The 16,752-nt window shown below is 41.0% G+C and overlaps 1 protein-coding gene across 4 annotated transcripts in view; it reads left to right on the top strand.

The window, feature by feature from the left end:
• Nucleotides 1-4,020: 4,020 nt before the first annotated feature.
• Nucleotides 4,021-16,752, top strand: part of CUL5 (cullin 5) — a 34,317-nt gene continuing 21,585 nt past the window's right edge. For 2 of the 4 annotated variants that reach the window (XR_011328974.1, XM_069808248.1), the window contains exons 1-4: nucleotides 4,021-4,362; nucleotides 11,273-11,382; nucleotides 13,725-13,824; nucleotides 15,205-15,381. Coding sequence is in view for 3 of the 4 variants with exons in the window: in XM_069808248.1 (XP_069664349.1) it covers nucleotides 4,339-4,362; nucleotides 11,273-11,382; nucleotides 13,725-13,824; nucleotides 15,205-15,381 (411 nt within the window). In the remaining variant the exon portion in view is untranslated. Of the gene's footprint in view, nucleotides 4,363-6,718; nucleotides 6,942-10,496; nucleotides 10,536-11,272; nucleotides 11,383-13,724; nucleotides 13,825-15,204; nucleotides 15,382-16,752 lie in introns of those variants that run through there. The other 2 variants (XM_009930809.2, XM_069808249.1) reach the window with 2 other exon arrangements.

The raw sequence follows: 16,752 nt of genomic DNA, 5'->3' as shown, positions 1-16,752 counted from the left end.
AAATGTAATATACACAATGTAGGCTTTTCACTCCTGGGGAGACAGGGAACAGTTGTTCGGCAGCCGACACCACCACAGCACTCCCGTGACTGCCCATTGCCCACAGAGGCCAGACAGGAATGGGGAGTAGCAGGCTCTTTATGTAGGGACAGGTAAATCTTCATTTAAACTCAAACTGAGGAATCCAAAATACCAATCCTGAGCTGCTAGAATGGATCACCATCTTTGAAAGTATTTCATCGGTTCATTTCTCAGAGAAAGTTGCATTTTAGGCTAGGCCTGAGCTCCTCGGGGACGGACAGTTGGTGTGTAATCTGCTGAGAGACTACTCCTCCATGGGAGCAGTGCTGTAAACCAGCTGACACCAACCTTCAGCAGCCTTACAGGCTACAAGGGCAGCTCAAACTAAGAGTAACCCTGATTACCTTCACAGGCTGCTAAAGGCCCACCTTGCAGCTAAAGAGCTTCTGCAGAAACGTAAGAGCAGAAGTAACAGAAAGAAATTCTATGCATTGTAAATAAAATCAATGCTTGGGTAAACAAGCTGAAGTTTCAGCTATAGTACAATTACTGTGATTCCTCATGGCTGTGGCTTCAAATCTGCTTGTGTGTGAACTGATTTTTCCTGCTCCGTGAAAATTGTGGAGGGACAGACTGAGCCTCCTGTAGCAATAAACTCAGTCAGCAGGGAAATGAATGCACAAGATAAGGATGGAAAGGAAGACACAGATCATTTCTTCCATCCCTGCACAGCCCCGGGGGAGCAGTGAGACTAACCACTGCCAGATCCCTTAAGACCCTACAGAAATTTCCATTGCTGTTACAGGACTTGCAGGATGAAGGAAAGTGCCAAGGACCCGGAGTCGGCACATAGACACAGGCTATTGACTCCCCAACTCCAGCGGCTCCCTAAGGATCGGTTCATTCTGTGGGACAGCTGCAGGAGAGGAGCAGTTGGGTATAACTCTACGCCAGCACGACACCTACGTTGCAGGCTTCTTCCCCTTTCACCTTCCCCCTCGCATGGTTTCTTTGCAGGAAGGGGCTGCCAGAAGCCGTATTTGGCACCAACGGCTGACAGTGAGCAAGGCGATAGTTGCTAAGTATCAAGGTACTAAAACTGAGGGGAGGAATTGTGGAAAATATTTCAGTCATAATCTTAGTAATAAAAACCTTGCAGGGCTGGCACTGCTCTGCAGCACTTTTGAGAATTGTCTGTTTTGGTTAAGTTTTCAATGCCAAGCAAATAGTTGAGCTATTTAGTCATAATTTATATTAATTTGCTATTTTAAAATAATTACTGCTTATTATTTTGGGAAAAAGCCTCCTCTGTGGACATCATTTTTCTCATTTCCCTGACATATAGCCAGTGTTATATGCATTAAAAGAGCAAGCTCTGCCAGGACATATGTTTAGAAGACGTAAGTCTCAATTCCAGTCAGTCTGACCATTGAAATTCACAGTTACACTGTTCATTTTATTGGGATTTTTCTTTGCCCAGTTGTCTGTGGAAAACAGTCTGATTCTCACAGGAACTTTTAAAACAAAAGAGAAACAAAGCTCACTGAGCACTGAAAAAGAGCTGCATATGTGAACAAGTGTCAGAAAAACAGCACATGAAATTATAGTTTTTCATGTTGTATCCTCTTTCATTCTACCATGCTTCGCAGACCAACTGTAACTCCCCGAGTACAGACTGAATGGAACAGTAAATTTCTAGCTGTCCAAAAAAGGCTAGCAGAGGAAAAATTAGATGAGATGTAATTCCCTGCAGTGGCTCTCTGCAACGTTGTGCCTGGGCATGGAACAATGGCCACATTTTGCCTGATGTGTGCCACGTGCTTCTCCTTGTCCTGGGAGGAATTCAGCCTCAGCAAAAAACCTCCTGCAGGTTCTGCCTGCAAACAGTTGCTCTGCACCCTGCATCCTCAGGGCAAAAAGTGCAAAGTTTTCCAGCAAGGAAACTGTGAGGCAATAGCACTGGTGCCTAAAAATACATCAGAGAAGAATAAACACCAGGGAGAGAAAAGTTATTTAAGCCAAAGGACAATGTTGGCATAAGAACAAACAGGTCATCTTGAGATGCACAGGATAGGCGGTTCTGGTGACACTAAGATACCAAAATCTTAAACAACTTTAAGAGAAAGCAACAGTAATCTTTACTCCCACAGGCAGGCAATTTCTCCAGAAGGCCATTGTTATTAACTGAAAGGGTGACGTGAAGCCCAGATACCAAACACCAGAAATAAAAGTGTTTGCTTTCTTGTTGAAATAGAACCAAACAAGGAAGAAGTTATTTCGTGTGGTCACTGACAGGGCTTCTTTTTTTCAGCTACAGGTAGGTGTCGGTGTGTCCCTGCCCTTTCAAAAGGATTGTCTTCAGAGACTCTCATGGCACAATTTGTGCATAGGGTTATTGTGACTGTCCACAGCAGTGATAAACAAGACTTTCCCACTGAAGGAAAAACCTAAGTTTTAGTATCCCTACTGAACTGATTGGAGAAGAGTCTGAAACTGACTAATAAACCATCAAATGCTTTTTGCTGTCATGGACTAAGTGAAGATCAGAAGAAACTATGTACGTCTCACTTGTACCATGTGTTTCAGGGCATTAGAAGAGAACACAGAAGCGCCTATTTCTCTCTGATGCAACTCATTCAAAGCCAACAGATCTGTGCCCGGAATCAATTCACTCAGAGACATCTAGGATATTATGCATGGTATTAATTTCACTGATAATCCAAATCTTAATGAGCTGTTGCTTGCAAATCACTTTGAACCTGTGGACAGCTCTGGGATTAAGGGTCATTCACTCTGTCTTTTACAATCCATGCAAAGGATATAAAACTGTAGGCCAATGTAGTACCATTTGCTAATCAATAATTAATATCTTCATTACCATCAGAATTTAGTAATAATCCATTTGCAATAGAATTAAAGCAAATAAAACAAGATTATGTAACACTGTGTAGCATCAAAGCACCCTGAAGTGGTACTAAAATACCGCAAAACCTTGAGGCTCATGGATGTCCTTACTTCCCAGAAAAATAATGCACAGATCTTCGGAAAAAAATCACAGTCATTATGTAAGCCATGCAAAATGAGACGCACGTTATTTTTAATATCGGTAAAAGTACCACTGGTTCCTTGTCTCACTGCTTCTCAGGTGTTCAGGTTCTCCTTATTCCTTGGCTAGCACTACTCACAAGTGCTGCACAAGAGCACATTTGGGCAGGACGCAGGAACTCTCACACTCAGCACTTTCATTCTGTTTTCTATAAATAAACCCCGAAAGTTTCCAACTCCCCCCTAACAGGTACCTATACCCAAACATTCCCTCCAAACAGAAAACTCGTGAAAACAGTTTGGCAGGACGAGTGACGGCTTAGCCGGGGACGCGGGCGCAGGGAAGTGACCGGGCTTCGCCAGCTATGGGTTTGTGCCGGTGACCGGTGACCGTCCGGCGCTTTCTGCCGCGAGGGCCCCCGCCGGCCGGGCCTGCGGGGGGGGCCGCTGCGGCGTCACCGTGGCCTGGCGGGGACGGGGACGGTGAGCCGGGGCGGAGGCCCACGCTCGCCAACCTCCGCCAAGTGAGAAATGGTTTTACGTCTCTGCCGACAAACCACGTTATTCGGCCGCGCTGAATTCGCTCCTCTGTTCGCGGGGTAGAAGGGATGGGGGAACCGGGAGGAGAGGGGGGCGGTTTGGGCGAGGGGCGCCTCTGAGGCGGGGGTGGAGCGGGGCCGCGCGGGAGAGCAGCCGTGGACAGCCGCCGCCCGCTGGCTTCGCGGGAGCTGCCCGGCGACCGGTGCCTGTCGAAGGGGCTCCGTGCCAGGGCCGGTCGCCGCGGGGCCGTGAAGGCGAAGGCCTCCCAGCGGCGGGGGCGAGCGAGGGGGAGCGCGGGGCAGCGCGGGTTCCCCCGAGCAGCGCGGCGCAGCGGCGGGCCGCCAGGGGGCGCTGCAGGCAGAGCCCGCAGCCCGAGCGCCCGCGCTTGGCGGCGGGGCCGGCTCCTCAGCGCCGCATCATGTGGGCCGGCCCCTTCCATGGAGCCGGGGCTGCTGCCGAGCGCCTCCTGGGCGGACGCCGCCATGAGGCTCTGAGGGGCGGCTGCGTGCGGAGGACCCAGCCGGTCGCGCTGCGGAACGCCCCGAGCCTGGCGCCGGCCTCGCCCCCGGGCAGGGGAGCCCAGCGCTGCGGCCGCCGCTACTGCCGCCGCGGGTCCGGCCGGGCGGGCGGCCCGGGGCCATGTAAAGCGGCAGCGGCCGGGGGGAGCCGAGCCGAGCTCGGGGAGAGGAGCCGCCGCCGCCGCCGGCCGGGGAGGCCCCGCGGGGGGGGATCATGGCGACGTCTAATCTCTTAAAGGTGAGAGCGGGGCCTGGCCGGGCCCTGCGTGAGGAGAGAGGCGGCGGGGGCCGGGCGGCCGGGGCTGCCCCGCCGCCGGCTGGGCCGTGCGGCTGGCTGGGGCCGCCGGGCCGGGCCGGCGGGGGCAGGCCGCGGGCGCCGCTCCCCGAAGTTGTTGCCGTTCCGCAGGCGCGGCGGGGGGTGGCCGGCGGCCCTCCCTCAGGTGAGCGGCCTTGGCGCCGCGCCCGCGCTCGGTGCGGGACCGCTGGCCTCGGCGCGGCCCGGCCCGGCCGGTGGCCTCTTGGCTGCCGGCACCCCCCCCTCCCCCCCGACTCTCCCTTCCCAAACAGGCTTCGTTGGGAAACAGCGTTGCGTCGTGCTGCTAGACGGGGCATGGTGTCTTCCCTTTGTTTATTTAAGAAGACCGCGGCGTGCGGAAAACGAGTTTTAAGTTAAACAAAAGAGTTGAAAAACGTCTTCGCGGTGGGCAGGTGTCGTTATTTGGGTTGCTGCCGTATTCCACCTTTTTTGGTCACTGCAGTTTTTCTGCAAAGGAAGAACTCCTGGAGGCCTTTCGCTTATGTTAAGCAGCTTTGCTTTTGTAGTCAGATGTTTTCAAGCACTTTCCCGGCCTTTAATGACAGGTGTCAGTCACCCCAAGCTGCGGCAGATGTGAACAGAACTTTTCAGTATGACAGTCCAGTATTTGAGCTCAGGACTGCCTGTCCTGATATTTGTGGCATGTGTGTGGAGAAGACTGTGTGTGGCCTTTGAGGCCATGCCAGCAGCACATGGAAGACGGGCCTACTTTAAACAACTGTTACTAATGCCTCCAGTGTTTCCAGAACGTCAGTGTGGTTGGGGTGAAAGGCCTTGGGAAGGCTGTCAGCTTAACTTTATCAGTTAACAATTTAAAATACGTAGAAGTATGGAAATATACATGTGTTCAGCACTATGTATTACAGTTAAATGCGGTTCAGAAGTGCTGCTTATGTTTTAGCAATCTGACCCATTTTGGATGTATAGATTTGGCCTGAAACTGCTGGTTGTATTACTCTGAGACACTCAGTGTGAAGAAATGAGAAATAATTGACAGCCTTTTTTCTTCCTGGTAACCAAAAAAAGGTTTTAGTTTTAAAAAATAATAAAATTTAAAAAAAAAATCTTTCTTGAAATTGAAATGTAGCTAACATGAATTTTAATGAATTTATCTATATTTTTTGTGCTGAAGTGGGTAGTTAGATTATTAAGCAGATAAGACTTAAGTAAAAATCTAAAATTGAAGAACCCAAGAACACTGGTGAAAAAAATAACGTCCCATAAGAAGAAATGTGATTTTTGTGGAAGAGTATGGTTTTAGAGCAGGGCTCAGACAGTTTATCTGCTTGTTAATGTTTTAGTCCATCTCTCTGCTGTATGTTTAAGGATCTCTGGAAAGACCAACATGTGCTTTGACGAGACATGTGGTTGTATAGCCCATAGTAGAGAGAAGAAACATAGGCCTATGAGATTTGTCAGCATTCCACTTCAGCTATTTTGAAAGAATAGGTGTACAGTAAGTGAAAATAGAGTCAAAGGCCTTGATTCTGTGAGATGACTCTTGCTGAACTGAAGCCCTTGTGTTGACTAGTCATGTTTTTGCAACTGGCCTTTGAATCATTAATATTTTATATTGACAGCAAGATATATATGCACAGTGTGTTTTAGAAAAAATGCTACAGAGATACCTGTTATAAAATAGGCCTTTCTGGTCACTTGGAGTGTTTTTAAGCACTAAACTTACTAATTAGTGAGTTTTCTAAAGACAATAAAGTATGAGTCCTGCATTACAAAAGGAAAGATTATACAGTGATTTGACTTTGCTTATAATGACACAATAAACCAGTGCAAGAATTGGAACTAGATAAGGTCTTTTGTTCCCCAATTCTGCTCTTCAGAGTGCTCTCAGAGAGGCAAACTGTTGATTCCAGGTTAGTGTTAATTGTTTAAAGCTGTGAAATGTACTTCTGCTTTAATGTTTAGGGGAAAAAAAGCAATGTCTCGGCGCAGTAAAAATCCCTGGGTAAGAAAGGAGAGGTGTTAAAATCTGTAAGGTTTTTCCATATCTTTTCCAAATAAGCCTGCATAATCAAATCTAGGCTGGGTTTAGACAGGACTTGGTTTTGCTGGGATAAACAGGAACTAAGTATTTTCTGGTTTTCCCCCATCCTCATTCAACTTTATACATAGTTGAGAAAATGAAGTGAAATATTCTTTTCTTATTCTACTAACAGATACTAGCTGAATCCAAATCTGACTGGCTGTTGTAATTTTTTAAAGGTCATCGTTTAAACTCCACTAGTGCATAATTTTCCTAATTGTAAATTTTTTTTTTAGTGAGAAGCATATTCTCAGAGAGCCTTCTTTAAATGCAAAATTAGAATGACCAATCATATGTTGAATCCTGGTGACATATAAAAAATTGTAATGTGATGAAAATATTGAAATACTTAGTAAGAGCTAGCCATTACATGGTAAGCTAGTGCATACCCTACCTGTAGCAGAACTGCTCTCCCACGTTGAGGCTGTGGCTTTCCTATAGATGACTGAGCCATTTCTAGGTGAGTCCCCTAGAGTTTCTTCTCTCAATATACATGTGACTGGCATTTTTAAAGTGGAGTGCTTTGTTTCAGGGGGTGTGTTGGACTTGTAACTTGTTCCCTTTGCAGTGACAAGGTAGTCTAAACTGATTCGCTCATGTGACATGAAGGTACGTGAGTTTTTCTGCAGTTTCTGGAACAGAAAACACCTCAGCTTATTGCAGCACAAAGAAAACCTGTAGATGTGTTCATGCTAGCAGATCTTGACACTTGTGTAGGGCTTTACTGGAGATGCCAGCAAATGCAAGAGTCTGTCTTTGCAAGATAAATTGCAAAGAAAGCAGCAGATTTTCCACAGACAAGTGAAATGAGAACCATTATTTACCTTTGCATTGGTTTCAACTATTTTTTTTGTCTCAGGCCTCTGTCACTGGCAACTGGAAACATATCTGGAGTTTTTGGATTCTTCAACTTAAAGTACATATTTCCAGATCTGTATTTTAAGTTTGTCTCTTGCTTCCTGCCTATTTCCAATTAGGATATCCTTAAGAATATCGGGAGCGTTGCACGCTAGTTAGTTACATAGAAAAGCTTTCCCTCTGGCTGCTGTTCTGCTTTGTGTAGTAGCTTCGCTACAGTCATTGCACTGATTTTTAGAGCTGCTGGTAGCAGAGATTAATTAGACAGTGAATTTTAAGCTGCAGTTCAACAATAAGTAAAACCAACTTCCTCAAAGTTTTCCTTTGGCGTGAAACTTCAGAGTAGATCCCGTAAGTTTGCTGGAAGAGGTAAAAAGCTTGTTCTGCAATTTTGGGGAAGGGCAATTCAGCCTGTCGCTGAAAACAGTTGAAGATAAAATCCAAATGCTCTATCTTTGTGAATAAGACTAGTTTCACTGTAAAACAAGGTGCTATTTCAGTCTTAATATATATATGGTGTCTGAAAACGGTGAAGTGTTAAAGGTGAAGATGTTACTCATATGTAGATGAGATATACAGTAAAATGTAGAGGATGTTGCTTTTTTACAGTACTGGTTAGAGCATCTGACAGATCAGGGCCGAATTTGTATGTGGCTTGAAATATATAGAGCACACAGTAAAGACAGCTGAATGTCCAAATAGACATTTCAAGGTTCAGAGGGACAGTAGCACGAAAGTCTTGTTATAGTGCCTTGCCCTTGTTATATTTCACGTTTATTTAGGCTCTAATACTATATTCTGTGCCTGCTTCTGCTCCACTTCTCTTAAACTTGCTTACAGTTAAGGAGAGGAATTTTGTGTTGTGTGATAATACCTAAATCAGGAAAACTGATTAGTGGTTAATGGAACAATTCCACTTGCATCATTGTACTAATTCTGCATAATATCCACCAGCATAGTCTGGGGAGGTTTTTTTTACCTGCTATCCTAAAATATTGTGTTTAGGTCCTTATGCATAGAAGTGAATAACAGGAAGAAGTAAGTTTGAAGAATGAAGTTGTAGTATATATTTCAATATAGTGTGTGAAGTAGTATATATTTCAAGTAAAGTTTAATGTTAAAATGGAACTTTAAATCTCTGAACAAATTTAGTGAAGTGACTTTTGAAACATAAAATATTTCATAAGTGGAGTTATTTTTAAAAGCCTTAAATTTTAAAACTCCTAGAATGGTTACTTAGCCAGGGTATGGCTATCAATGTAATCCATGTTTTCAGAGAAGATTTGATAAGTGGAGTAATTTTATTTTGTCACAGGTGTGACTTATGTTCCTGCTTACCTTCCTTTGGGAATGATGGTTTAAGGCAACAAGCTGAGAAGGAAAAGTTACTAAGGAAATATTGCTGAGAAATTGTATAGGTTTGTGGGTGGCTCAACGGAGTGGGGAATGGATTTGTTGTGTTGTCTGGGTCACTGGTGTATGTGTGACTTCGGTAACAGCTAAGAATTACTACTATTTGACCTCCTTTTCTACTATAAAATTTTGTTTTCTCATGCACTAATGAGGTAGAATTAATGAAAGTGAATGACACGAAGTAGGTGGTATTACGCACCCTTACTTCTTCTAATTTCAGTACAAGAGTGTAAGATTAATGGTCATGGAAGCCTGAATCTATCTATAAGATGTTGAATTGTTTATTGAAATTAAAGAATAGTTTAGCTGAGTGGGATTTTTAATCCATTGATTTTATTTCCTCTTCTGCTTAATTTAGGAATAAAGGAGGAAGTGTTTAAAAAAAAAAAAAAAGTTTTACTCCTATGTATAGCAAACAAAGTTCTAAACTCCCCTAATGGCATTTTCTGTCAAGCTTTATTTGGGGAATTCTTTTTAAGTAGGTATATGTTCATTACAAGTGAACATGCAGTTTTTACAACTGAAATGGAGTTTTATGTGTGCTGCTTAGCATGAACTAGTAAATCGTATAAACACTGGTGTTTGCAATATCCCCCCCCACCCCCCCCCCCGACCTCATGTTTTACAGTGAAACTAGTCTTATTCACAAAGATAGAGCATTCGGTTTCTATCTTCAGCTGTTTCCAGCGAAGGACTGAATTACACTTCTCCAGAATTGCAGAACAAGCTTTTTACCTCTTCCAGAAAACTTATGGGATTTACTCTGAAGTTTCACTCCAAAGGAAAACTTTGAGGAAGTTGGTTTTACTTATTTTATAATGCCATTTCTGGAACTTCTAACTGTTCAGCAGCTGGTGTTTCAAGTTCATTATCCTGCAAAGAGGGACTGGGAACAGAAATATCTGGAAGTAGAAACTAACAGTTTTCACAGGAATGGGAAAGGTTAGAGCAATGCATCAAGGTTCAGGGAATAATTGTAAACCTAGCTCTATGTAGGGGAAGCATGTAGTTGATTTTCAAAGATGATGCATTCAATTTATTATTATTTTTACTTTTTTTTTTTACAGTGGAAGAGAACAGGCAAAACTGTCTCTGAATTGGAAAACAATTTATTTTTCTATTTTTTTTTAATGTTGAAAGAGTTCTAAACTTTATTGAACAGGGGATGCTTCTGTGAGACCCATATTCAGTACCTACTGCAATGGTTTGATAATGCTGTGAGGCCTCCAGGTGCTATTGCTGTAAAAATAGTTACTGTGATGCCTGTTGCATCTTTATAACTTGAAGATGAGACATCTTTGCACTTAAGAGCAGCAGGGGATACAGTTTCCAAACTGTGCTTATTCTGAATATTAAATAACAGATTTAATTGTAAATTTCCATGTAGAAATTAATCAGAAGGAAACAGTTGAGAGAACGTGGTGTGCTGGTTGTGCTTGTTTATCTGGAGAGATGTTAGTGGCAGAACAGTGCACTTGTCAGAATTTCAAGTAGTTAGACCGTATTATTTGCTGTATTTGAAGTGAATTGTGTCAAATCGTATTATTAGCCAAGACTATGATCTGTTCAAAAGTAAGCAGTGCATTGGAACATAACGCTGCAGATAACCAGTAGTCTTTCTGCCACAGAACTCTAAATCAACATTTCTTTTAATTACAGGTTTTTCTTTTTATAAAATGTGGAGCTGTAACCCAACAGGATTACAACATATGCAGTAGAACTGTTGTTTTTCTCTTAAAGTTGTTTGGTTTTTTTAATAATGGAAGACAGCCTGTATACTATGGTGAGATTTTTCAGAATAATCAGAATGATATGGGAGCACTTAGTTTCTTTAGCTTTCCTCTTAGTTTGTATCATAAGTTTGAAAAAATTCACCTTGGATTAGATTTTTCAGCATGGTGTAAATAATTTTTATCTGCACCAACTGTAGTCCTTGCTGTCAAACTGCCTGTGGCCAGTTAACCCACAGGAAGGGAGTCTGTGGTACAACAGCTCCTACATTCTCTGCTTCCTTCCTCGATCTCTGCTGTGGATACCAAATGCACAGTGGAGAAAAAGGGTATGTGGCAGCGTCTGCAGGTACTACTCCTGATTCCTTGCTGCCATTTTGGTAGGGGTAATTTATTCAAGACTGGTTTGCAACTCTGCCTCATGACTTTCATTGTATGTGTCTTGGCTGGGGCAATGAACGTGACCAAGTATTGTTCATGTTGTCCATGTATAACTCCATTAACAGGTGAAGAACACTTGCTAAAACTTGTTGCATTGTAGCTAATGCAGTGAATAAAGGAAGACATTGACAATCTACTCCAAGAAACAAATAATAGCTCTGTCACTTTTCAAAGTAATACTTGCTGTGAAGAGTGTTGTTCAGCTGTGGTGTTGTAGCTCAAATGCTAGCTTATGAGAGACACCTCTGAGAAGAAGGTGTTTTTACATTAACCATAGAAACTGCAATCCTTAAAGATAACTTTAAATAGGAAACTGTTTAATTAACAATAATTTTTTTGTTCCTTTTAGAATAAAGGTTCACTTCAGTTTGAAGACAAATGGGATTTCATGCGCCCTATCGTTCTGAAACTTCTTCGTCAGGAGTCTGTCACAAAACAGCAATGGTTTGATCTGTTTTCGTAAGTAATTTTTGAGTATCTTACTTCCTTCTGCATAATGGCAATACAGTTATGGTACTACTTCTGATACAGAAGTCATGTATGGTGTGGACTATGTGGGAACATACAGAACAGTACTAGTTTAAGTTTTAAGTGGTAAGTGTGCCTTCATTACTGTAAATGTGCAAAAATAGAGTTTTGCTGAGATTCAGATCTTTGCAAGTAGGATGGAGAAAGAACAGCAGAGCTTTTCACTTCAGCTGATCATAGTAAACAAGTTTTGTACCTGCCCACAAAGCTTTTGTTAGAATTAGAGAGAAAGTGTTGTTTACTGCTTTGGCAGTAAGTTAATTTAAAGGCAGTTTGCTGAATGTTACATTATTCTGATTTGAATGGCTTTCTTCTAAAATAACTTAAGAATGCTACTGAAGTAATGGGGTAGTGCAGTTTAACTGGTATAATTTGAATAGTTTTATACACTAAGAATAATATGTATATTTTTCAGACAGTGTTTGCATTATTGTACGTTCTAAAAACCCTGATATTTTCCTCCTTCCAAAAACCCAGAAGTTGCTTCCTGTTAGGTAATGATTTTTTTCTTAAAATACATCATGTGACCTTTGCCAACATAATGTGGAAGTGAGTTAAAACATATGTATCGAAAGTATATCTAAAATAATCTTTGTCTCAACGTAGTTATTTTCCCTCAAATACAGTTGTAACTTAAATCTGTAGTATCTCCTGCTTTTTAAAATTTGTCACAAAAGTGTTTTTTATTTAAATGTAGTCTTGTTGCAGTCTGTATCTTTATTGCTGTTTTTAATGAGGATGGTGCAGTGATTCTTTTTACACCCATCTTAACTGCACCTGTCACACTTTTCTGCCAACCAAAAGGAAAGGTAGTTTAACATGTAATGAGTTTTAATCTCTTATGATATCATGGCTGTAGTAGTTGCCAGAAACATGGTATAGTTAAGGTACAAATTCAGTTCTGAGTCATTGCTTTAATTTTTAATAACTAGTTCAGTAATTCTGCATTGGTATTGAAACTTTCAATTTATTATTTTGCTTGTAGCTGAATTATTGAATAGAACTTAAGTAACTTTATGGCTAAATTAAGGATGTTGAGGGAAAGGATCCCACTCTCCTAGGTTCATATTTTTGGACAGTGCTCTTTGTTAAGCTTTTTAATAAAATTTCAAAATCTGTAGGTGTCTTCTACCTGCCCTTTGAGTGTAATTATCCAGTGCTGCTTTTTCCACTACTGTCAGGAAACAGTGGCATTTTAAATACAGTAATACTTTTTCTGCATGTGAAAGTTGCGTGAGTCTCACAAGGTAGGTAGACCTCTGTAAATCCTGGGCCAGCACCTTTGAGCTATGTCAAAGGAATTTTTTCCTTGTGAGTTTTGTCTTTTCAGTTAAACCAAAAAAGATGCTTTTGTATTGAAATAACTATTGATTCAATAGGAACAAAGTCAGACCTTTAGAATATATAGTTGCTTTCCTGCTAAGATGTGGCCTTATTATTGAAAGGAGAAAGAACCGGAAGAAGGTAATGAGTCAAAAAAAGGCTTGCTAGGCCACATTATATGTGATGCATGGTTAGGAGTGTAACTTGCTTTATTTAATCTTCATTATGGCAAGAAAATAGGAGTTAAATTATACTTGCTGGGCTGTCAGCTAGGAAAAACAGGAATTTATTTGAATGTTGATTAAAACTTGTTAATAGAATTTTGCTTTGCGATGCTGTTCGGTAGCTTTTCTGCAGTAGGGTTTCACTTTAAAATGCTACTGCTGTCATGAAACGTTTAAGTGATGTTGCTAAACTAATTAAAATGTCTTTTAAATTACCTGATGCCCCTGAGATCAAATTTCTCACAAGAAAGATCTGTTTCCTTTGTAGCACAAGGATGTTGTACTGCTTGGATTGTGAATCTATGGGTGAAGGCTGCGTGTTAAAGAGAGTATTTTAGAATAATAAGGGCTGAGTACTAATGCTTCTACTGGCAAGTGATTTCTGTCTTTGTCAAAGAAAAGGTTTAAAATTGTCCTTAATGCAGTAAAGATTACTGAATAGATACTGAAAATGGAATTGCCTTCTACATCTCCTTCTTGACCATAGCCTTTTCCTAGATAGGTTGGTGTTACTTGCTTCCAAGACTTCCTTATAGCTTCAGTCTTTTCTCCAAACATGTTTTCTTGCATGCATCACTGGGATCTAACCATGTATTGTTTGAGAATGATAGATAAAAAGTGTATTAATTTCTTAGATGTACTTAAATTAGGACTGTTTAAGCCTCATACATTACAGCATTAAACTTTGAGTAGCTGTTACTAAAAGCCGGATAAATTGTTTTCTAGAGATGTACATGCAGTTTGCTTGTGGGATGATAAAGGTCCAGCAAAAATCCATCAGGCACTGAAGGAAGACATCCTTGATTTTATTAAACAGGCACAAGCAGTAAGTTCTTAATGTTTCATAACTTCTATTCCTGTCATTAGAAGAATAACCAAATAGTTCTGACTTCCATTGGTTCTAAATGCATTGCTTTTTTGTTTGAAATTAGGTGATTTTTCTGGAGTTCATAATTATCCTGCAAACTTCAATTGACAAAAAGAAGACTTAGCCTTGAGCATTTGCCTTGGCTCATTGTTTTCTCACAGTCCTGAAACTGGGGCGGGCAATGATTTTTGTGTTATGTTAAAAAAACCCAAAACACACCATTATTTTTGTTTATCCAACAGTATTTATGGAATATTCTTCCATTTGAAAACTTCTTGAGGCAAAATTTTCTATAAGAAATTACTGTCTGAAAAAAATGTAGTTTTTTGTCTAGCTTCAGTGCTATGCTGACATGTTCATGGATGGCTTTAAAATAAGCCATATGTATGGCATACTGGAAATATCCATGCTATCGACTCGGCAAGCTTAGCTGTCCAGTTTTATGGGCTTCCCCCCAAATGATTGAAATCATCAATAGATTCAAAGGAAATTTTTCTGTTTGTAAAATGTATAGCAAAGGATGTTTTCTGTAATAAGGGATTTAAGACAGGGGGCTGTTGTGAGATTAAAAAAAAAATTTAAAATCCCATGACAAAGGTTTGGAAAGGAGAAAATGAAAGTCTATAAAATCTTTCTTTAGTGAAGAGGCTAAGGCTACTAAGGCTTTGCTTAAAGGAAAATAGTTTCTTATATAGGTCTTTATATAACCAGGCATTTAAATGTTGAATTTTAAGTTCCAACAGCTTGCTTGCATACATGCATAAATGTTATGCTGAACTGGGGCCTTCAATATGGTCTGCATTTGTTGTTGTTTGAAGGGCACCTTTTTAGGCACTATGATGGCTGTGGTACAATGTAGTTGTAGTTTCCAGGCATTAATAAAATACGCAAGTTAACTAGCTGTCTGGGTCTAATGAAAGGTTAGTAGATGCCATTGAATTAAACCTTTCACTGTATAGAATGTAACATAGGCCTTAGAGGTTTGGGGTTTTTTTAGATAGGGTTGTACCAGTTACATGCCTTTGGACCAAAGGTTTTGATCTTTTTACTTGCATATGGCTTAAAAGAAAAAAAAAAAGGCTCATTTGGAAAATTTAAATGTACTGACTTCTTGTTTGCTGCTACCTTTCTTTACCCTTTAGAAATGGTCCATATGTCATGGGTTGATAACTACTGCCCTAAACTAAATGGCACTTAAATATGTAGACTTTCTTATTCTGATAGACCTGTATATTTGAATTTTACATGGGGAGTTATTTTCAGTATAAGCAAAGTCAATCTGTATTTTGCGCAGAAAATCGTTTATAAATTGCCTCCTCTTCTTCCATCCTCCTCCAGAGAGTGCTGAGTCATCAAGATGATACAGCTTTACTAAAAGCATATATAGTGGAGTGGCGCAAGTTCTTCACACAGTGTGATATTTTGCCCAAGCCATTTTGTCAATTAGAGATTACTTTAATGGGCAAGCAGGGCAGCAACAAGAAGTCTAATGTAGAAGACAGTATTGTTCGAAAGGTAAGTGATAGGTATTAAGAGTTTTGTTGCATGCTGTTCTGCCTACAGTAATAGTAGAGAAGGGATTCTGTAGCTGAAGATGAAATTGCACCAATCATGTAATATGATGCATCACTTTGCTTCAGTGTAAGGGTCAGAACAACCCTGCAACTTTTTTTTTTTCTCTTCACAATAATTTCACTCTGTTTCTCCAGTTTTGCTTTGGCTATTAACAGTTTTGTTCAGGTGATTAAAGCACTTCTTTGTTGGGCTTTGGGTTTGTTTGGGGATTTTTTTTTTTTTTTATTTCTTTGCTTGTTTGTGTGTATTTTAATTATGACTTGAATCCTGGGATGGGAGGCAGTTGTAAATTCGCCTACTGTTTCTATACTTGTGAGTAGCAAGCGTACTTGTATATACAAGTGAGTAGTTTTTCTACACCTAGTTTATTTCCCTGGGTGAAAATATAGCTATTGGTCTCCTAATTTCCTCTTCTTCCTCCAAACTGTCAGCCATATCAATGAAAAGATTGGACATGTAGAATCTTGTGAATGTGATCTTTTTACTATTTTATACCAAACATGTAAAGAAAGTCTAGGGTTTTGAGTATGGAGTGCTCAGTGTTCTGAGTCCCATGAATAATGATCCTTGAAATTGCTTTAGTCTTTTTATTGCAAGAAAATCGGAGCACATGAGTTGTAAAGTGTTAAGTCCTTCAGTTTAACATCATTCATTATCCCTTTTCATTGCAGAAAGTACCTGTAGGGAGATGAAATTTCTTTAGCAATCTTTTGGTACTGAAGATCATTTTAACTGTCCCCCTATCTCCAGGATGGGAAGATCAGAATAGTTCGAATGCATTACTTTGGGCAAGGTTTTTTTTCTTCGCCCTCCTATTTTGACATCTGATCCTCTATACCTCTTGAAGAAAAGGAAGAGAGAACAGCAGCAAAGAGAGGAGCCACCACCTCAAGTTACCTTTTTTGTTTTCATTGTTGGAGAAAGCATGTGATCTCATTAGGCTGTCCAAGATCTGGGAAACTTGAACTCTTAACTCTGCTGTGTGCAGAAGTCTGGAGAACTAAGAAATGAAAGGAAAAACAAGGTGGAGTGGAGAAAGTAGTGAGGAGAAAGCGGGAGAAGGAACTGGTGTCTAAAAATTCAGATTTTGTTCAGGACTGAAGCTGATGGAGATGTGTCTTATCTCTCATATGCAGTCCAGTTAGGACCATCTCATGACTGGGACATCAAAGCCCAGAGTCTCCAACCTATTTTACTTCATATTCACTGCTGAAGGTCACTTCCTGTTTCTGGCATCATTCTCTCTAGTTTTCTAAAAAGTGCTTTGTGAAAACTTCCCATGCTTGAGAAGTTCATGTAGTCACCCAAAAT

This window comes from Haliaeetus albicilla, chromosome 20 (assembly GCF_947461875.1).
Source record: "Haliaeetus albicilla chromosome 20, bHalAlb1.1, whole genome shotgun sequence".
Classification (NCBI taxonomy): domain Eukaryota; kingdom Metazoa; phylum Chordata; class Aves; order Accipitriformes; family Accipitridae; genus Haliaeetus; species Haliaeetus albicilla.
The sequence above is the reverse complement of the archived record's forward strand: the minus strand, read 5'-3'. Positions and strand labels throughout refer to the sequence as shown.